Source organism: Bombus huntii, chromosome 16, assembly GCF_024542735.1.
Source record: "Bombus huntii isolate Logan2020A chromosome 16, iyBomHunt1.1, whole genome shotgun sequence".
NCBI lineage: Eukaryota > Metazoa > Arthropoda > Insecta > Hymenoptera > Apidae > Bombus > Bombus huntii.
Window position 1 is genome coordinate 4,238,800 of NC_066253.1, and position 23,355 is coordinate 4,262,154.

General features: G+C 39.1%; 1 protein-coding gene and 1 long non-coding RNA gene across 12 annotated transcripts in view; one reads left to right on the forward strand and one right to left on the reverse strand.

Annotated features, from left to right (window-relative positions):
- Positions 1 to 23,355, reverse strand: part of LOC126874591 (rho GTPase-activating protein 100F) — a 78,256-nt gene that overhangs the window by 29,124 nt on the left and 25,777 nt on the right. For 3 of the 11 annotated variants that reach the window (XM_050636817.1, XM_050636816.1, XM_050636815.1), the window contains exon 1: positions 429 to 964. The exons of 1 other annotated variant lie outside the window; for it this stretch is intronic. In XM_050636817.1, the coding sequence (XP_050492774.1) occupies positions 429 to 713 (285 nt within the window). In that variant the 5' untranslated portion in view covers positions 714 to 964. Of the gene's footprint in view, positions 1 to 428; positions 967 to 23,355 lie in introns of those variants that run through there. 7 more of the 11 variants (XM_050636813.1, XM_050636811.1, XM_050636810.1 and 4 more) reach the window with 6 other exon arrangements.
- Positions 922 to 21,809, forward strand: LOC126874600 (uncharacterized). Its single transcript, XR_007692907.1, has 3 exons — positions 922 to 1,060; positions 5,673 to 6,015; positions 21,511 to 21,809. It is a non-coding gene; the product is annotated as an uncharacterized LOC126874600 (long non-coding RNA).

Here is a 23,355-nt window from a genome sequence, read left to right on the forward strand (position 1 = left end):
TATTTTCTCAATATTATTTCTAGTCCAAAAGTATATTGTATTATATACAGTATCCCACACAGCATTCCATATAGGAATTCAGATGAGAATCTCACAGAGTAATAAAGATATTAATCACAAGCTTTAAAATTTTCTCTTCCGATGAATGCTGTCATCCACCGATCAGAACCCAGTTAATCTCTTCTTGTACCTCACAATTTCACCGTTGGTCGCTCTACATACCCATACTCCTATAAATCCCTAACACCATCACTACTACACCCGTATTCTCGCTTCATGCGTATCACATTTACTATCCTCTTTACAAGCATCCTACATCTAGTCTATATCCAGCACGCGAGTAGCCGGCACACGTTCCACATCGTAAGAGCTTCTCTCTCTCTCTCTCTCCCTTCGTTCAAAGCAGATCACGCGATCCGGAAACGCACCCCGTGGAGGCATGTGAAGAGCACTAGCCACGCGGCGGAGCCGCACATCCGATCACAGAGGGACAATAAAGACATCCACACTTGCGCGGCCGATTTGCAGCCCCTTTTGTTAGACGTGTCCTCAGGAAGGCCGGCAGCAGCGGCTAGGAGCTCTTCAGCCTTGGTCGTGCAGCCCTCAGCACCCCTCTCCCTGGTCTCAACCGGTGTCCAGGCCCTCTGCTGTTCCTCTTTCCTCCTTCTCGAGGTGTCGAGGTCCGTCGTTCTTGGGATAGTACGTTTATCCATGCGTGCTACACGAACACAGTGGGGTCTACTACAGTGGGGTCGTTACAGACCTCCGACACAACTGGGCTACCGGTCCACCCTAGCACACTATCCGGCCAGTCCACACAGGGAGACCCAAATTAGGCTTCTCTCGTTCGATGGTGGAAACCGCACACGACACCTGGGGGTCCGGACACGCGACGCAGGTACGCGGATTACCTTACGGGAGAAGAAACAGCCCGTATCACCCCTCGAGAACATCCTCGCCTACCCCATGCTGGCTAATATGGCGGGAAGGAGCGCTCAGGAGCGTACGAGGCCGCGCCTGCGCCCCCATGGTCACCACGACACCGGGAAATGGAGTGTGGGTGAGTATCGACCCGATGTGACGTCACCGTAGCCCACCACCATCCTCGACCAAACCTCCCACCCCTGTCTTAACTTACTCTGTCTCTCGCGGTGATTCTCGGTTACGCTGCCGCCCCTCGTTTGTTCCACTCGTTTTATCTCTGTCTATACGTTATAGCTGTCTCGCTCCACCGGCTGCCGGGTTTCTCTGGCTACGTCTACGCGTTCTGCCAGCTCTGTGCACCTCTCTGTGCCGTTTGATTTCTGCTATGCTCTCTCTCTCTCTCTCTCTCCTTCTGTGCAGGGTTTTCTTTGAATCGGGATGTGCTTCTTCTTACCGCGACTTTTTTGTTGTCGCTGATTGTTGAGTTTCTTCGATGTGGTGTATCTGGTTTTTAGGTTAGGTTCCACTTGGTTTCTTTGAGATTTTGTTAGGTTCGTTTGCTTTTTCATTTATTACAAGGCTATTGATGAGTGCATTGAGGAGTTTGTGAGATCGAACAAGAATTAAGGAAGATTAAGATTTAGTGTAATATATTAAGGGTTGAAGGGTAATGTTTCTTGCAGGGCAAAATGGGAACAATTATCGAACAGTCATCGAGGGATATCAAGAAACATATATTGGGATCGTTGTGAGATTCTAATCACCTTCGACTACTAAGAACACGTATCTAATGTGACCAAAGACTAATTCTTTTTCACAATATTACGAAAGGATTCCTTGTACTATGTGATGCAAAATTGAACAGAGTCTTGGAGAATCTCGTGCAGAACAGATTTCTTGCTAATCTGAGAACCTGTTTCTCACCAGCATCTCCTTTCGTCTTGCAGCTCGCCTGATCCAACCTAGACTCTATCAGCTCTTCTTCATCATCCAGAACTATCAATACTCCTTTGTGTTTGGTCCTTTCTCCTCCTCTTCATTTCTCACGATTTACAACCATGTTCCTTCTTCCATCTTTCATACTCGCCTCAGAGAACAGATCCTCGTCATTGATCTTCCCATTATTTTTACTTCGACCCATTTTACCCTGCTTCGAGGATATTCATTTATCCGGCTTTTATTTCGCGATGCAGCCCGTTCTTCTCTAATTGCATCCAACTCGCCGCGTCTCTTGACATCTTTCTACCATTCCCAACAATTCGTTTTATCCACCAGACACGCACACAGAACGGTTGTACAGTTCCCGATCCCCTGTGTGCTTCTTCCTTTATGTAAGCCATAAACGCTTTTCTCTGTCTGCATTGCTATTCTTTCCAACTTTCCTCACCGCAAATCCTGCCTCTTCTCTGGCTGTAAGTTGCTTATTCCTTCAACTGCTGATTAGTTGCAGCGCTGTTTGACTTTACAGAGAAATGGTCCAATCCTAGTTCCTCTGTCTGCCAACTTAACGACACACAAACGTTATTATTTGAATGTTGTCGTGGATCCTTTGTCTCTGGTGTTATTTGTAATCTGCTTGTTTAATTAGGGGAATTTATAATGTCACAAGTTAGGCAGGTCCTTATTTTAGGATCTTAGTCTAAAGCCGAAAAATTTTGTTATAACGATATACTGGTTTTGGTATAGTAATCTTTGCTATGGTAATCTGTAAAATGGAACACAATTAAGGTAATCCTGGTATCTTTATAGCTTTTAAAAATTTGGTTGATAAATTTGTAAGTCACGTCCTTCCTTCATTTAATTTCTGTAAAAGTTGAGAATAAAAGATCATTTATAAAAAACATATTGCCATATGTTCATTCATACCCTTTGCTACAACTTCTTTTCATCATCTTATCATGTGCAGAATCTTGGCTCTTTCTATCTTGGTTCCGCTCATAATTTTCCATTTCCTTCGTCCAGCCAGCTCTAATCTCCGATTTCTCCATCTAACCAACCCTAATTCTCACTGTCTTCATCCTGTTTCTCCACGTATTTATCTCTCACGTGGCTCCTTGTCCCTCTATCTGGCTTCTCCTCCGTTCTTTCTCCATCGAGCAACTCCTACAGGGTTCGACAACCCCCTCCACTATAAAATCTCGTCGTCTCTCGCCTCTGGCGAGGAGGTGCAATGGCTCGTACCCGTCTGCACGTAGTAATGTTACCCGTGACGGAGGTGCTGATGGTGGTAACGGTGGTGTTAATGGTGGCTGCGCTTCCAAGCTGCAGGAAGAATGCCTGTAATGGCGCTAGGGGACCTCACGTTAATGTTTCGCTGCTCTGATTGCAACCGTGTCCCTTTCACGAATTCTGCATTCATTGGTAAGGTCCAGGTTAATCGTCTAAGGTCCTAGGTTCTTGCTTCTTGTGACAGATCTATTTTGTTTTCTGTGGAATTATTTTAGAGTGGAATTTGGAGGTTAGGTTTGGGAAATTCGCGTAAGAATGCGAGAATAGATTTATTTATGCTATTGATGATGTGTGCAGAAGCAAAGCTCTGTATTTGGAAGATTTTTCTTCTAGTAGCAAATTCTTTTGAAAGCACGACTACTGGTGCATAGTAAAATATAACCATTTGTTATCACAGTATACAGTAGAAAATACTCGTTTATCGTTAGATATACAAGAGAATATGCTCATAACGCTTACGTATGGGTACACAGATGCACGGTGGAATATACTCGTACATCTTTAGAACCATAGTGGAAAATACTCGTTTGTTATCAGACACACAGTTGGATATACTCGTAAAGCATAAGCGTGTGCCTTGAAACACACAGTAGAAGACACTATACGTCGTCAGACGCACAGTGGAGTATACTAGTAAGGCATAGGCGTGTGCCTTGAAACAGACAGTAGAAGACACTATACGTCGTCAGACGCACAGTGGGATATACTCGTGAGACATAGACGTGTGCCTTGAAACACACAGTAGAAGACACTATACGTCGTTAGACGCACAGTGGAACATACGCGTGACGCATATGCGTGCGTCACTGAGTACAAACGTATTAATAAAGGGTATTACAACCTCGAACTTTGCTCTTTTTTTAATCAGTGAATATTAAACTATGAAGTTAAGAATAGAATGCTAATGAGGGAATTTTACAAAATTCCTCTTCCATAGATTACGAGTAGATACTAGTGAATTTCAGGATAATTATTTGTATCGAAATATGAATATTCACATATTTCAACAAAGCGTTTTCGAAATCACGCGGAACTGGATTTTGGGTCAGATACAAATCGAGGTCGAGCGAACACTCTGGAAAGCAATTCTCTTCCATATACAAACTCTGGGAACCAATTATTTTCTCATTATCCTTGCTCCTGGCAACCCGTGACGCAGCCAGAACAAAAATGTTGTCGTTTCCTAAAATAAAACGATGAAAATAAAACTTCTATTATAGTTCATTCAGAAATTACTATATCTTCTCTTATATTTATGGGATCAGAGTCACCGAAGTTTATTTAGGAATTTGTGTCATTAAATTCGTCAAACAGAATCAATAAATACCAAAATTCATTTAGAAATCATTGTACCAAAAGTGTCACTCAGAAATCACTATATCTTCCATAAGATCGCGTTCAACAACCTGGTGAATTGTCTTAGAGGCAGCCATTAATTTTTTTCAGTTTGTACCGAACAAGCACCGTGTTTGGAAAATAAAATTTCCTCTCGTTTTCCAGCCGTCATAAAAACCAACGTCTTTTTTTCTTTCCGAACGAAAATACAGGTCATCAAGGTCTTTTATTCTCTGTGTATTAGGCAAATTATTTCACGAGGAATTAATTTGAATGGGAGGTGGAGAAGGGAGGTTGGGCACTTTTTCTTCGGCGTGGCTGGTATTAGAGCGTGGCGTTTCATTGAGTTTCGAACGAAATTGTTGGCGCAGGCGTGACGACCTTTCCACAGGAACGGCCGGATTTTACGTGTCCTGAGCTGTGTGTCCACGCCTCCGCCTCGTGGATCCTCGTTTTATCGTTGTTTCAGCGTTTTAACGCGATTAACCGCGGTCCCGGTATCGAGAACCCTGTTGGATCGCTTCGCTGATCGCGACTGATTTTTCAATCTTTCATCGTCTCTTCATTCTATGTAACAAATCACGAAGCAACTAAGCTTAATACTGCTTTTCGACCTAACTTACACTGACCTCTCTTCATTTGGATTAGGTTAGGTTAGATTAGGTTTCGCAAGGGGACTCGCTATAGAAGAAAATTTGAAACTAGTACCATATATTACTGACAAAAGTAGATGTGAGAGTTTAACGGACTCTTCATTTACTTTGCGTCTGAGTTAGGTTTAGTTTCGGTTAGATTTATCAAGGGGATTCACCTTAAAGAACAATTCTTGGAAATAGTGTCATGGAACAATAGTTTAATAGATGTTTCACTTACTTCAGATTTGGGATAGATTAAGTTCCGTAAAAGAAAATCTTTCAACACAATGTCACTATAACATTACTTAGGAGTAGTCTAACATCTCACTTTCTTTAAGTTAGGTTAGGTTTCGCCTAGAAAGAAGATCCTTTAATATTGTATCATATATCATTGGTAAAAGCATATTCAAATATTCAAAAATAATGTGAAAAATTCTTCACCAAATTTAATCAAAGTATTAATAAATTTAATATGATCGAGAAAAGCAAAAAAGAAAAAGCTGAAAGAGGAGATTTATAAATCATTTTGGTTTCGCTAATTGTTCACAGGAGCAGCGCAGTTTTAACGCAGCGTGAAGCGTTAAATGAATTACTTTCAAAGCTTCAAGTGGCTATTTCGTGGCTGACGGAGTATGGAGAAGTGGGCAGCTCTGGGGTAGAGAGAGAAAGAGATTCGATGAAGGGTCGAAAAACGTGGAAGGAGGGCAGGGGGTTAGTCTAACGTCGAAACGTGTCCCGCTGGGCTGGATTCAAGGCGGCCGATTTACCGCGGTTTGGTTTCAATTTGGCACCGCTCCATTGGCTCTTTCTCGTTCAAATCAACCCCAATGGAGAATAAAATGAAACGAGAACATCGATACCAAAAATTACTTGAAAACTCCTTGATATGAACGTAAGTACCTGCTCTGACTAATGCTATTGTTATCAATGCGAGGCTCAGTCCAATACAAAATTATCAATCCCGAATCTAAATTTGATATAAGCAAATTTTCTAACTATCGTTGATAGAACTGATATAGTGAAATTTTAAACCAAGATATCATGATAATTTTACAATCAGGTATCACAAATCATTTCTAAATTGATATTTTATTCTCTGTATGTAAGAACCAATCTTCAATATTTCGTAAATCTAACCTCAAATATTAAGTACGGTTTTGTAACACAGGACAGCAATAACGGTCGACTCTCTAACCTAAAAATGAAGAAACCCTACAAATTTTACGAACCAAACCTCAAACGCCAAACAAACCTTAGTAACATCCAATTTCTAACCTAAAAAAAGTACTCATATCAGTCTTCAAAAACCAAAATCAAGAAATCGGTCTTTTTTGCTCGATTAGATCAAACGATGAAAAACGATGGTGCAGTATGAAAATAGGTTGACCACGACAAAATATAGAAAATGTGGAAGGATGGTTGAAGGGTGCAGCGGGTAAAGGGAGGGAGGTAGCGTAAAGGTGGAACAGCGTAAAGCTACGCTGCTGCGCGTAGTAGCCCGGAAGTATCAGTAGTAAAACGTAGTAGTAAGTAGTAACGGCGGGTACGCAGGCGTACGCACGTTCGGCATCGTTCGGGGTCGAAAAAATGTACGGCGGTGGGAGAGATTCGAGGACGAAAGGGAACGAGAAGGAGGATCGCTTGTGGTCCACTGGAAGGAGATGTAGTGATAGTGGTGGGGATAGGTTGGGGTTATGGTGGGGAGAGTGGTGCCTGGGTGGTGGGAGAAAGGGGAAGTAGGACGGACAAGGACACCGGAGGAGAGGAATGGGAAGGTTGTGGTGGGATGGCCAGTTGATGAGAAAAGATGTGTAAAAGAAGAAAAAGAGCTCGAAGCGTGCATGGAAGAAGAAAAGATGAAAGACGAGGGGGAAAACTGAGTAAGGATAAATGAAGTATGCTTTGCAAGAGAGCAAACTGTGGAAGCTTAACCCATTAAGGACTTGTGGAATAATGCGTAAATGCTACGTTATTGGAAAAAGGAGATAGAATATATATGTGTTTTATAGAATACTAGATAAATCAGAGGTATGAAAGATGTTTCTATGATTTGAGAAACTAGGTGGTTACGGTGGTATAAATATCTTGACTTATGTATATGGAATTATAAGATATGGATAGACGAACGTATAGTGAAGAAGGGGATATTAAAAATATTTTTGAAATTATCTTCCATAATCTCAATGATGAAACAAAAAAATTCAATGAAATAATTTGTCTAACGAAAAAATAAGGATAAAATTTTGTATTAACGTGATCTGTATTCTTAACGGGTTAAAGAATGGCATATAAGGAGGAGGGGGAGGCGAGAGCATTCTTGGGAAAGAAGAATACCAAATGTTAGACCAGACTGGGCAAGAACAACTGAAGTATACTCAAAAAGGGACGCGAAGTATATAGAGAAAGGACGGACGGTACAAAAATTATTGATGTGTACTTTGAAGGAAGACAAAAGAGATAAAAGAGGATAGGCAAACACGGCAGGGGCAAAGAATTGGAAACGGAAAAATGGAATCCAGATAAAACAATGAAGAAATAAGAAGAAACAAAGTCGGGGTTCAAAGAAGAAACAAGAAACGATGCTACATGTAGGGAAAGGCTTACATGCACTCAATGTGATGTGCAGAACAATCAGAAGAATGTACGCTGGATGCCATCTAAAGAAAGACACATAGGTGGCTAAACTTTAGTTTGGAGTAGATTAACATTAGGTTCACATTTTGCTCTTTTCTAGTAGTGAACAAAAGAATCTTAGAAATATATAGGGATACAGTATTTGATCACCTACGTATCGTTTCAACATCCTATATAGCCGAAAAGAGACTACAGAAGAAATTAGACAGTCCAACAACAGGGGATAAGAAAAAGCGATCCAATTTCACGAATATCTAACGTAACGAAACCTATTTCTATACCTCCCAGAACAGAATCTTCCTAACCTATAACTATCTACGAAACCTTCTTCCGCTATTACAAATGTGCCCGAAATACCTACAAAAGTGTTTGACCCTACATCGAAATTTAGTCAGCTACATATTTTCGTAACACCTTATATATGGGAAAAGAAGTTAAAGAAGAAACTAGGCAATCGAAAGACGGAGAAGGAGGGTAAGAAGAAGAAGAGACAGACGGAGCTACAGGAAAAATTCAGAAACAAAGGCCAGTCTGTACGAGGAGAGGGATGGATCCTGCAATACGATGCTCGGTCAACGCGCCTGCGTCTCACGATCCTGAAGTAGCTCGAACTGAACTGAATTCATCTACTGTGCACTCTCTCTCTGCTTCTACACACACGCGCGCACATAAACGCGCACGCGCCTGAACGAAGGTGTGTGGGTGGAGCCACACTCTTCTTTTTCACTCGGTCTCGAACCCTCTCTGTCCGGGTGTTTGACCACATTTCTACAGTGGGTCTCTGTGTGCGCGCGCTATCCCCCTCTGGAGGTCGATGCACGCCAGTGTGCACTCACTATATGTCTACCCGGTCTATGTACATACGGGAGTACGGTGAGAAGTACGTACGCAGCTAAGTACAGGGGGGCGCCTGTAGCCTGTATGTACGCAGCCAAGTACGTACAATACGTGACATATATTGCGCCAATGTACTAGCTTTTTACCAAGTTAATACGGCCTCTAAGCGAGCCGTTGATTGCAACAAAGCTGCGTGTCCAATTTTTTCCCTTTAACGGATTCATCGCGATTCCTCCACCTTTTTCAAGCTACTGAATAACTTGGTACTATTTACTGCCGAATAATTTGTGCTTAGAGCGGTTACAGACTCTTACTAGATCCTAGCTTTTTTAGCTTCATTTAGAATTTTAATTTTAGATGCTAGTTTTTGAAAATGGAGGTTCTAACCTAAATTTATCTGAAAGATTTTTCCTTTGGTAGTACGTTTCTTCAAAGCAAATAGACGTCGCATATATTTGCGTTTCTAGAAGCGGGTGTGCTGAACCATTGTGTATAGGTTAGGGTCTACATGATTCTTAAAAATGGGAGTCCCAATTGTAAAGGTAATGCGAGCTCGGATGTGGGAAATGGGTAGGAAAGTCACCATAATTCTTTACAACCAATCAAATTCATGAAATAAAAGAAGCATTTGAGGTTTGTATTACTTAATGGTCCTCAGATTTTAATAAACTTGGAGATTGCTTTCTTTGAAGAGGTTATGTTTCAATGAAGTTTTATAAAACTTCCATATACGGTTACCGGTTTAAGTGGAATCTTTCAGCGAAGGACGAATGCAATAAAATTTTCGGCAACTCCTCTTCCACCATTACAATATACACATACACACACACATACTATTCTATTTATCTTGTTCCACTTTCACCAAGCATCGTACAGTTCCTCTTCAACTAGGTCACTTTTATTGAATTCATAAAATGCTTTTGGGAATTTAATATCGATTCCAACCACTCTCACACGATGTCAGGGATGCAACACTAGAATTAATCCCTTGAACATGCCTGTTCCAATTGATATTCCTTCGATATAGATCAAATGCTTCTACAATACGAAAATCACAGGAATTCATTGTCTGGGAATTGCATTATTTCAGCAGCAAAACATGTGACTAGCATCAATTTTTGCTAAGAGAAAAATGCAATATCTTAATTATTCTATTTTGGATCGTTTCTACTAAATTTTGAAAGTTCATAACGATTTGCCCCAAATTGATCGTTCAACACTTTTAAATCTGGCGCTGCGACATATTTGACATAGTCTTTTTATTATGAAAAGTGACTTATTTCCGTGCAAAATGTCAGGAAACATTAAAAATAGCATAAATGATCGAGAAAAATATCGCGTATTCATCGATTATCGTTCTAGACATGAAACTCTAAACGAATACGGTCTCCCTAATGACGCAGCAAGTGCGTCATGCTTCTTTTCCAAACAGAAAGAAGTTTGGCTAACAAACTTTTCTACACTCGCATACAATGAAAAGTCATTTCTGCAGCAAACGAATCATTTGCACGATTTCTGAGCTGCAGTGGGTCTGACCTCGAAGAAAAAAAAGTATTATACGAGGTATGCGTTACCAGAGTGCGTAGAGAGTAGGCGACATTAATAACCAGGGCACGAGCCACGGAGCAGTCAAACTTTCGCAATTAACAACGTAAATTGCTGGTAACCTTCTCGAACTGGCGAAAGAGGGGCATTTCCATAAATTAATAACGCCAGCCTGACATCGTCCTCGCGAATTGTAACCTTCGACTTCAGCAGCGAATCGCTGACCAAACTTTTCAGAATTTGTCTACCACTTCGAGGATGCGTTCTTCCTGCAAGTTGACTGGCAACTTTCGAGAAATTCTTTGAAACCAGCTAACTAATTATTACTTGCATAAACGAGCGGTTTTGAAACTGAGCGGTAGATGAACTTCTCGCTGAAGATTCCTTAGGTGGAAACTATTAATTATTAGTTTCATAAATCATAATAGCCATAGTGGTGTTGCGGGATTTGAAGTTGAAGGCTCGAGTGACAGGACATCGACCGATGTAAATATCTTCCATCTACAAGGATATGGCAAGAATAGCAATTTATTGTTTCATATGTTTTCGTTACAATTTCCACCTGCAAAATTGTAAGAATATGCAGGAGTACTGTAATAAATAAGAATAAATTTAGCGAAACTAATTGTAAAAATTTAATATTAAAAAAGACATAATATCAATTTAAAAGAATTTACGAAGTCAGATATGGAAAGAATTTATGGAATGCACAGATAGGAAGAGAACACCAAGTCATTTGAGATTTCTCAGTTCTTGTCATTGTCTCATTAGGACGAAGCAAAAGGTTATGATTTTTTGAATAGGAATCGAAAACAGAGACCAAGCTGAACATAATAATTGGAATAACAAATGAATTGAAAGCGAGTGAAAAATTTGTTATGAAATTTTCCAAGACTCAACGCGTATCGGAATAATATTTCTAAATACGATAATCACCTTCGTTCTATTTCCAACAATTCCCAAAAAAGGCTCTTCCACGAAAGGAGAATTAGCGTTGTCCAATCCATATACCAAAGATGTCTCTAACACTCAAAAGGAGTCTCCTAGAATGCGATTCCGATAAAAGGAACATTCTGAAGTGGGCTTTGGACAAGCCTGAAGAGAACTTTCGACTCCGTAGCGGAGTCGGTCACTCGGAAGATATCGGCCCCGGAATCGGCCATGGGAAAAGAAAGAGCCGCTTATTGGGTAATCCTGCTCGTCCGTGCACAAGCTACGCCTATAATCCTATCGAAGAAAAATACAGGAATATCTCCGTCTCTCCTCGATTTGCTACGCTCGAGAAAATCTTCCCAGTTTCCAGGTTTCATGTAGCCACACATACCCATTATTTATATCCTATTCGTGATTCCATTGTTGGTATCACTGCAAGAAGAAGAGCCACACGCAACTTAACACGTGTTTCGTATCCACCATCGTTTCTTGACGCTTTACCGACCGATAGTCTATTAATCGGCTTTCTGTCGCCGACAATTTTTTTTTCATTATTTGAGCAGTAATTTGTTATTTAGTACCTTGCTCAGATGCGTCAGTCGCGTTGCTTTGTAAGCTCTCACAGTTTTATACCAATTTGAAAAACTTAGCGTTTGCGATGAACGAAAAGAATGGCATTGGAGAGGCTAAGCTAGCGGTCGGTAAAGTGTTAATCTCAGATTACATCGCATCATAGTTGTCCTCTTGTACGATTTTCCTGTACTTTTCTAGCGTCGGTCATTTTTATTATTTTTTTTATTTTAAAGGGACAACTCGTAGTCGTTTAAGCGGACAGATTTACTCTTTCTCCGCTGTTCTTATGCAGAAGGATTTTTCTACTGTTAAACAGGGGCCACGTATAGCATCGTCACGTAGTAGAGATTTAACAAACCTGTCTACGAAGTTGTTTACAGTTATCCGTAGGGATTAGGCGAGAATTGATTTACGTGGACGCGGGACCAAAAGTTGTGCAGGTCCCGTTTGCCCGTTGTTACGCGTACTCTACGCGCGAGTGTCGCTTTCGGCAACTACGAGTGCACTCGTTCGTTTGTTCCGCGGCTGTTTCCGAAAATCACCGCCTCGCAAATTGTCCAACTTCCGTCGGCCAGACAGACACTTTGAAAATTAATTGTCCGGCGAGAGTGCACTCTCTTGACGCTTCGCGCCATATCTTTTTTCTTTTTCATCCGATTTCGTCGAATAATTGGAGAATCCAGGTCCCAAGTGTATTCCAAATGGCCCTTAACTGACGATGTCCTTATCGATGTTACTGATATATCTTCTACTTCCCAGTTATCGTAATTTCCCTTTGGCTCTGTCCCGTCAGATTATAAAAGTATCTTCCCTCCTTCGATCTTTTAGAAATTTCGCTGGAATAATCCGATCGTCAGAATAGAGTAACATTAATAATCGTATCTTCAATAAAGAAACTAACAAACGAACAAGCTGCTCATCCAATATAAAAGTTTGTAAAATATAATGGCGAGGGTGACGAGGTGGGAGAGACGTGCAAACATTCCAGCGAATTCACAGCGGCATAATGATATTTCCAGGGCTTTTCGTTCACAAAGGTTGTTGCACCGTCCCGCATAAAAATGCGCACAGTGTCCGCCCTCCAATAGGAACCCCCGTGCTCCAACTTTTCCAATAACTTGCGTGAAAGGACTGGCTAGGCAGGTGTATGTGTGTTCTTGTGTGTACGTAGGAGAAAACTAGCGTCGTTCTGGGGGTAGACCGAGGATTAAGCATGGAATTTTCTGCGGCAATTAGGTGCTCTATCGGTTCCCCGTGTCTCTTCGACGCCATTTCAAATGGTTTTTCAATTTAATCCTCTACGTGTAACTGTCTTATCTGGGATTTGTCGCCTTCCTTAAGATCCGTTTGACGATCGTGCTTCCACTTGCACCTATTTGTCTGCCATAAATAACCAGATAAGAAGGTGTATGGTAAATATAGATGCTAAGTGTATTTTCTAGTTAAACGGATGATTTTCAATTATTATGAAACTTTTATTTCTGTTGTAAACGTAAGAAGAACAAGGTACTTTGAAAGCCATTGTAATTATTAATTCAAACGCGTTTAAAACTTCATAATTAATTTATTCAAAAGCTCGAGCTTACTTAATGTTTCAAATGTATAGTGTTTTATAGCAGCTGGCAGTTGTGTTTGATAAATTTACCATTCTCTTCACTGTCACAAGTACCATTATTTATTTCTTGTAATGGATATACAGGGTGGTTAGTAACTGGCGGTACAAGCGGAAAGGAGATGATTCTACGCGAAAAAAGAAGTCGAAAATATAGAATAAACATTTTTCGTTTGAGGCTTTGTTTTCGAGAAAATCGACTTTGAATTTTGGCTCGGTACGCGTGCACTTTATCACGTCTCGTTATAACGGATCTCACTGTAGATCGTTGTCTCGATGAAAAAATTAAAAGAAAATAAAAAAAAATTGTTATTCTATATTTTCGACTTCTTTTTTCGCGTAGAATCACCCCTTTCCGCTTGTTATTTTTTTTTTAATTTTTTCATCGAGACAACGATCTACAGTGAGATCTGTTATAACGTACCGCACGCGTACCGAGCGAAAATTCAAAGCCGATTTTCTCGAAAACAAAGCCTCAAACGAAAAATGTTTATTCTATATTTTCGACTTCTTTTTTCGCCTAGAATCACCCCCTTTCCGCTTGTTATTTTTTTTTTAATTTTTTCATCGAGACAACGATCTACAGTGAGATCTGTTATAACGTACCGCACGCGTACCGAGCGAAAATTCAAAGCCGATTTTCTCGAAAACAAAGCCTCAAACGAAAAATTTTTATTCTATATTTTCGACTTCTTTTTTCGCCTAGAATCACCCCCTTTCCGCTTGTACCACCAGTTACCAACCACCCTGTATATATAAATTAATGATTCACGAAAGGTAAGAGTTTAGATGGAAGTCTCATTAAACTTTGGAATGCCTTCCAATATTCTTCCGCTTTGCAGCCAGATTATACACGATGGAATTTTTTAATAAGCACATTTTCCAATGGAATTCACCAATAAAATTTCACCTTCGGTAAGATTGCCTCTCAGATTTATTACAGTGATTTCACACGAATCGTGATATGGTATTTCCACGTACAGTCCAATACCGTGGAAAATAAAATATTTTCCAATATTTAAAATTTCATCGTGCAATCTTTAACTATAACTTCCCGTGTCTTCTAAATGTGTTGCACAGTTTTAGCCAAAATATGGCTGAATTTCGTCAATGCGAGAACTGAAAGCTGAAAAAATTAACAATCCTCCAATGATCCCTCGAATCTTTCTTTGTTTCAACTAAATTTGTTTCAGCCGAAATATCCATTCAGTGAGAGCATTTTAACGAAAATTTCAGCATCGTGAACGACTAGAAAGTAAGAAATAAGAAATTCTTCGATAATCCTCTTTAAATTTCCTCGTTTTCCAAATTTGTTACAAACATTTATACGCAACGTGCTCTCGATTCTGCACATTTTCACAGAAATTCTACCAACATAAAACGGTAATTAACGTTAATAAAAGTACTGATAGACAGTGAGAATAAAAAATAGTAATAATCACAGAGACGTCTATATGAAATATTGTCAAGGAATCGCCTGACTCTACCAGCCTTTAGGTCAAACATCCTGATTGATCAGATAGGAGGAATAATGGAGATACGTAGCAAGTTCATGAAATTGGGTGTAATTGGACGAACGTGAGTAATTCAATCCGTCGAAGCATCTCGGTCAAAGGTTATAGAATGATGTCGAGGATCGATCGTCGGTTTCTAAAGTAGATAACCGAGTGCCTCCGCTAAATGTCAAACGTGTGGCAAACCCTTTGAAAAGTTCAAGATCAAAAACGGCTAACGTTCATCCCGTTGATCTTATTGTCTTCGCTACGGATCGTGCATTATTCCTTTCTCTCTGATAGATCAAACTAAAAATCGAGGGGAGCCAATTTTTGGCTATAAAATTGCAGAACGAAGAATAGAAACTAAAATCTGTTGAAATTTATTTGCGATTAGGTTTTTCAAGGTAATGGAACATTTTTAGAATAATTGCTGCTTTCTCGTGGTTTCCCAGATTATCACAATTAATACGTTTGATTGGGATTCATGGTTTTGTAAAATTTCATTTGGTCCTAATCTTGGAAGCCGCATAAAATTTAGTATTTTGTCAACATTTGTTGACTGTTATAAGAATGTGTGATTTTGCGAAATCAGGTTTGAACCTAACTTTGTAAAACCCAGGAATTTCTTTAAAGCGAGAAGTTGTTATTTTTAAAGAGATACAGAGTGTAATTTGTTAATCAGAGTAATTTTAAGATAATTTTTCGGTGACACTGTGGTTGCAAAATCTGTCATAGACCGTGGCCTAAATTATTGGACATTATCGTTCGCAACCACAGCGCATATGTTCAATTCGACGCTGCACATTGGAGATAATTTGAACGTTCGCCGACGTCTCCCGTAATTACATTATCTTCCCGAATCAACCGGAATAAATTTAGTCGTATGCACGTTGACGTGGTTTATTCCCGGGCAATCACTCTAATTGTCTTGATTTTCACCATATTCTTGAGAACACTCGCCAATTAACTCTTTGAGTTTGCTTCTACGCAGTTATAAATATAAACCAAGTTACTTACAATAAATAATGTATGAAAGAATTTTCTGTTACTTTTAAAATTACATGTAAATCAGATTCTGTCATTAATTGTACACATATATCCATACTAATTGTAGCTAAGTTTACATTACACTTTATCATCAATTTTACAGGACCACAAGCTTAAACTAAGCTAAGATTGGATAATTACATACAGTGATTAGACAAGAGAGCGTCACAAAATATTTTTTTATTGCTAAATTAGATTTAAACCAGAATTTGTCATTGATTACTATATTAATTTTTTATATTTTATTTGATTATAGCGTAGATTGCACTTTATCATCAATTTTACAGAACCACAGAATCAAACTAAATTAGTCTATACATTAGATTAGAAGATTTTGACAAGTGTATTCTACTTCTGAGAATTTTCTATTTCTTCCATAATCGGGTTTGAACAGACAGCATTTTACAAAGAAAGGAATATGTAACAGCAAAAACACATGTTAATTAATTAATGCATAATTACTGATAGAAAATTCTGTAAAGTACCCTTATATATCAAGAGATTATATTTCACAAATTACCAATATGAAGATCAGACATTGGAAACATATTTTCAGAAGAAGAACTCAAAGTGTTGCTAAACCTTTCTGGATAAAAAATGATTGAAATCCTCCAAAGAAACAGAACATAAACAAATGTAGCTAATCGTCATATAGTATCAACTGGGGATCAAGGAATTACAGAGTGGCTCAATAATAAGCAAGAAAATGTAATATTTAGTAAGAATGAAAGGAAAAGAGAAAAAGAATCCACGATAGAGTCCACGTCTGTTAAACTCTGTGTTTGTTGTATCAAAGCAAAAAATCCTCCGGATTTCGCAGATACCTTTTTCACTTATTTCTTCATTTAACATGCACATCGCACGATTGACCCATAGCATTTTTTTCGCGATGCATATCAAAGATATCGGACACACAGCATTCCAGCGGAATCAACAGCCAACACATGTATGGAGAAGCCGAGAGAGACGAGACCAACGAGCCTGAAATGAAACGAAGTTCTCTTCAAAGCCGAATATACGCGGCCCATTTACAATAAGCAGAGAAATCCATGTGGCTCTGTGTCCATTCGTGCCCCAGTCAGGATTATTTTCCCTACTTCATGCTCGTTTCTTCGTTTTCACTTTGTACTCTCCGATGGAGGGATAATCAATATATCAGATAGCTTTGAAATCCTTCTATTTTTAGACAACTAGTTCCTCCTTTTTTTTATATATATAGAGAGAGAAATGAACGAAAATTGTACTAATTGTAAATTGCAGCTTTATTTAGTAAACATTAGCATAGACAATTTTTCATCACAATAATCTTTCACTTAGTTTACATGAAATCTCTCTTTTGTCAACTAAAGGTTCTACCATTCATAAATGTTATTTTACAGATTCTACTTTTATTTTTTAAACAAGCAAAGTGACTATGAATTCCACAAGTTACTATATTTCTAATTTTAAATCTAATGTTTCCTCATTAATTGATTTATTTTCTTGAATATCTCATCGAATAAAACCCTAATTCATATTTAGCCTAATTACTACCCTAATTCAAAGCCTTTACCCTAATTCAAAGATTATAGTGGATATAGGTGTGTTTGACCGAGTGTGCCAAGCAATGGAGTGTTTCAGAAAGAGGACCATAGAAATTAATCACACGGTTCCGAGTCTCTTTTCATAGACAACCAACAGGATTTATAGGCGAGAGTTAACATGGAATTGAGAGGGACAGCCGGGACTCATCTTTCTCGCATGGATTGTTTCAGCGATCGCTGTCACCGATATTTTTCCGTCCGCCGCGTGGAGTGCGTCCTTTCCTTTCCGTTCGATTTTGTGGAAAAATTTTTATTCAAAAACAATAATCCTCACAGTCGCCTGTGCCAAATCCGTCTCGTGCAATCGCAATTCCTTTTATGGGCAGGTATGCGAAACGTTTCAAGCATTTTCTATTCGACAATATACGATTTCAATATCTGGCTTGGTATTTTTAAATGCATTCTTCGGGATGCAGACATTACAACATATGAGATGCAGTGGCGAGTATATGGGCTGAAATGGGTTGCTACAGGAGTGTTATATCTCTAAGTGCAATATTAACACGAAATAATCGGGAAGAGCCGTGGAGAGTCGGGGAGAGCCAAGGAGAGACAGGGAGATCCGATTATGTGTTAACCCATTCATTAAGTCTTAGTGGTCTATGTCTGCTTTCTTGAGTTGAATGTATTGACCGTAAGTACAAAATTAAAGCGACATAATCGGGGAGAGCCGGGGAAAACCAGGGAGAGACAGGGAGAGCCAGGGAGAGACGAGGAGAGACGGGGAGAGACGGGGAGAGCCAGGGAGAGACGGGGAGATCTAAATGTGGATTAAGTTACTGATTTTATTTTAGTAACATGTGTTTCGCTTTCTTAACTGGAATTATTCACTCTAAGTGCAAAATTAAAGCTACATAATCAGGGTGACCCAGGGAGACCCAAATATGTATCAAATGACTAAAACGAGGTAACGTATGCGTCGATTCTAATATCCAGGCAAAGAATTCAAAATAATCTGATGGTTTTACAAGAAACTAAATTACCCAAGAACAGAAAATAATCCGGAAGAATTACAAATAAAAGCAGGAAGATTCAACTGCAGATTTCATGTCTCATACGCAGCAAATTTCGATCGTCAATCGCGATAAAACCACGTCTCTCAAATCCAATAGAAACTCAAACTGCAAATACCAAAAACTAATTTCGCCTAGAAAATTACTATGGTCTAAAATCCAAGTAAAAAACACTGACAATAAAGGCGCGCTAGTGTCGAGGAACGGGCAATGGGAACGGAGGGGTAAAAAATGGGGCGAAAACGTCGGAGGGTGGAAATGTCGGACGAAACGGAAGTCCCTTTGATTTTCAGGCGAGCCGCAATTATCCCTCTCGCACGTTCCACATACCGGAACTGGAGCAGTCGGATCGTTACGATCCCTTCTCTCTCTTTTTTTCAGTCCCTCATTCTCCTACCCTTTCTTTCGTGCCACCCCCAGCGAGCCCTCGTGGCCGTGGCTCACCGCGAAAACGCATGAAAAGATTCACGGAAAAGACTCTTGGGGAAGGATGCAGCCAGCCTGAGGGCACAAGAACTTAAAGAGGGCGTCGCAAGGAGAATGGAGATAGGCGGGGAGGGTGAAAAGGGGATAGATCGGTGGTAGCAATCGTGGAGACAATACCAGCCGGTTGAATGAGAGTTTCTTGTTTGTCGACGTCGACACGGACGTTCGACCTCATTAAAAATCACTCGTTTTCAGAGCTGATTCGGAAGGCCACGGTTAATCACCCGGGGGGAGGCGGGGGGCACTCGAAACGCCTTTTATCGGTCCACGTAACCCCCTTTGTCTTCGCACCCTGATCGTCTCTTCCGCGTTCCACGCTTTATCTTCAAACGAATCAGATCGGTTTTATTTGAGTAACGTGGAATTTTCGAGGTTTGGCGAATTTCTTTTGAGAATTTCTGCCACTGCAAGTGGCTTTTGAATTATTGGCGTTTGCATATTGAGCGTTTGCAGGTTTAGGTATTTCAACTTTGAAGCATTTGAGTGATTAGGTTCTGAGATATTGGAAGTTTGAAAAAATGTTATTTGATATCTTGAGATGCGCTGGATGCTTTGAGAATTTAGACTTCTCAGTTCTGAGATGCCTGGATGTTTGTATTGTAAGAAGTTTAGATTTGAAGAAGATATTGCCATTCGAAGCGTTTTATTTTACATTTAGGTCTTTCATTGAGATTGTATCAGCTTACAACTTGAAGAATTTCAATTTGTGTTTGCATCTGTGAACTTGAGAATTTGATTTGATTTTGGATCTCTGAAATTTGGTATCAAAAGTACCCATCCAAAAGTAATATCGCTTCGACATTTATCTTTGATATCGAATAATATTTCTCCCGATACACAATGGCTATTTAATATTCGCTAGTAGGATACGATAAAAATGAAGACAGTTTAACGATAACATGATTGATTTTGCATATAGAATCGTGTGTAATAATGGCTAAAGGGCAGATAGTTTCGAGCTACCGGTTAGAAAACGGATAGTCCCCTATCGATAGCGACGACCCTTCATCGGTTTAGCATCGACACGAAAAGTACATGCACACGAAGCATTCGATCGGGTACACACAACCCCACACATATTCGAGAGGATAGTAACCGGGTGGTTGATCGTGTGCGAGGCGTCCTTTAGCGGCCTTCCGCCACCCTTCTTTTCCGGGTCACCCGTTACCCTGACGAGGGAGGTTTCATAATTGAGGACCAATTGTCGCGTCGCGGCTATGCTGTCGTTCAAACCGAATGAGAGGAGTGAAGTAAAGAGGCTGGAAAAAGAGAAGAGCCACGGAGGAACAAGGAGAGTGAGAAAGATCTAACTACGGATGAAGTTGATCAAGCTTTGGCGAATTCTGATTTACTTCTTTATATCGAACCCTTTAAGCAAAATGTAAAACAAAAATCCACCTATTAACTAAGTTTCTATGACTTGTGATTTGCTTCCTTAAGTTAAATTCCTCATTCTAAGTACCAAATTAATGCGAAATGACCAGGGAGAGCCAGGGAGAGCCAGGGAGAGCCAGGGAGAGCCAGGGAGAGCCAGGGAGAGCCAGGGAGAGCTAGGAAGAGACAGGGAGATGCAAATATGGATTTATCTATTAATTGAGTTCCAGAGGCTTGTGATTTGCTTCCCTAAATGAAATTCTCCACTTTGAGTTAATGTCTGAATATTGAATATCTTGTTGCAATAATTTTATTAGCACCCTCCATTAATTTCAATGAATATTTGTTTGTCGCTTTGTTCATCTCTTGAAGTCATTTAGTTCAAGTTAGTCGCACCTGTTTGGTTAGCAGTAATGATTCTGGATAATTTTTAGCTCGGTAAGGGACATCAATTGTTGGGAACAACGGCGAGAGAACGGAAAGGGCAGAAAGGGCCACGGAGACCAGCGAAAGATAATTAGATATTGATTTCGCATTAGAGCCGCGTTAAGATGGACGGCTATTCATTAACCTGTTATAACGGAGGGGTCCTCGTTCATTGGCCGATCTATTAAAATCAAAGGATGGTCGAGACCTTCTGCATATTACTCGCTCGTCCAACCTTCTTTCTCTTCACAACCTCTCCCCCTTTTCTCCCTATTCTTTTACCATTCCCTTTGAAAAAGACTCTCTCCATTGTCTCGGAATGCGACTGCCTAACCACCAGGTCTTCTTGTCCCTGGTGATGAACTTTACTCGGAAATATACGCGTTCAGAGTTACAATTTTCTTTTTGGAAACTTTTTAAATTACGTATCAGGCATGGAAATTAATTCGACACGTTCTCCTTAAATTTTAGCATTTTTCTATCCTTTGAGGATTGCACGATATCTATTAATCTTAATGTTTGGAAAATACAGTATGTGACATAACCTCAAATAGTATTGATAGACAAGATGGCGTCTGACAAGGTTCATATTAGACATTGTATACTTTTCGCTTCCTTCCGAAATTAGAAATTTTGGAAAGCATATGTTAGTGAAATCGATAAATAAGAAATAAATTTATGTGAAACATAACTTCGCATTAATTTCTCTATTTAATAGAAATTTTCTTCTTTCTTTGAATTTCCTCTATTCTTATATTTTATCTACACACGAAGAATTTTTTAGCGTTATGAAATAAAATATTTATCCAATATTCTATGGTATTTCAGGTCGAGTAAATTCCATGGAAGTGGGACTAGAACGAAATAAGAATTCTCGACGAGAAAAAGCTTCATTGTAGCGAAGCAAATCGCCGGATTGCAATGTAAAGCAGTGGTACTTCTTTCCCGGAATGGCAATCTAATATTTAAATCTTCCTGGAAGTAAGGTAGCTCGAATCGAACGCCCCGGGTGTTTCACGAGAAGATTCGTGCGAAGTACATTGTCGTGAAGGCTAAACCACAATTCTACGTACGATATTTTTAACAGTTCCACGTTCTTCGCTTCACCGTTTCTTCCGTTAAGTAACCTAAGACGAAAAAAGGGAAAATACCATTTTTTGAAGTTTCTTTTAACATCTTTAAAATCTTCCTAAAAACAAATTTAAATTTCATACACTTTCTAAGCGTCCATTAACATAAAATTAATCATATCAAATTATGTGCCCTCCCCCAAAATCATTCAAATTTTATCCCAGCTATGTTTTACTAAAAATGTTATTATTTTATTTTCATTATATATAAAATAATTGAAATGGTTTTAGTTATATCTTTCACCCTGTATATATGTGTCACTATCTTTTTAAGACTTAAAGAAAAATATAGAAATCAATTGTACCGTATTCATCAAAAGGAACAGGTCAAAAGCTTCTAAAATATTCAGTGGGCCAATTATCCCCGAATATCGACCAATTAACGCAAGCAACTATTAAAAAACCATTATGCGCTGAAAGGACGACGTGTTCATTAAACACGAGCTACGCAGAAATTTGTTACTCATCGCGTGTCCCTGATCGATAGCGGCGCTATTGATGTCGATAGTAGATGAACGAGCCATAATAAGCCAGCGTTCTGGATAGGCGAAAAGTGGTAATTGTTTTTGACACGTATTCAATGATGTCTTTCAAATTTCCACCACCAAATTTCTTCATATATCTTTAAATATCTCTGATATAAAAAGAGATAGACGTTTCAATTGAAAGCCAAATTAAAGTTCGTAAAAAACTGAAAAGGAAATGTAGAATAAAATTTTTTCGTAGGACAAACTGTTCTTGAAAAAATTGGATTGAGAAAAACTGTGCGTATGCCAAACAGCTTTCCCTTGAATCGTTTCAATGAAAAATTTCTTGCTACATTTTTGATATAGCTTTTGGCGTACAACTGATTATTTAATTTAAACCAGATGCTCGATATATCGTATAATTATATTACTTGAAATCTTTTTTCTGCAATACGGATTCTTGTATTACAACGTGTTCCAAAAAGAAATTTGGGTCGTGGCTGAATCATTTACTCAAGAAGCAGACGGATCACATCTAAATTTGCAGCACATCGGTTGTACAACCGATTTTCCAATGGGAATGCAATCTAAATATACGATTTGTCAATGAAGGTTTCTGTTATAGACGAAAATATACGTCGTGCTCTATATTCTTATTTCTAAGTGTAAAATCAAATTTTACGCGTCATCGACGTTGTTAAATTTTTAATAAATGTAGTGACTAGTTTCTTTTATAAATAGAACGTTTCTTTTATATAAGTAGGACATTTTCTCTGAATTTTTTATTTGCGAATGGAGAGTAGAATCTTTGCAGATTTTAATTGACCAAAGAAATAAATTTATAAAGAAACAAAAAGTTTTGAATTATAAATATTTACAATAAAAAAGCTACAGATTACAGCATTTTTTTTTTTTACAGATTACAACAAAATTTCAAATTAGAAAAGTTTTAAAAATGATAAAGTTTCGTAATATAAAAATTTAGAAGTATATAAGAATGATAATAAACATTATAAACGTTAAGATCGTGATTTCTTTCGAGACACCGGCTATGCCACGGCCATCCTTACGAAATA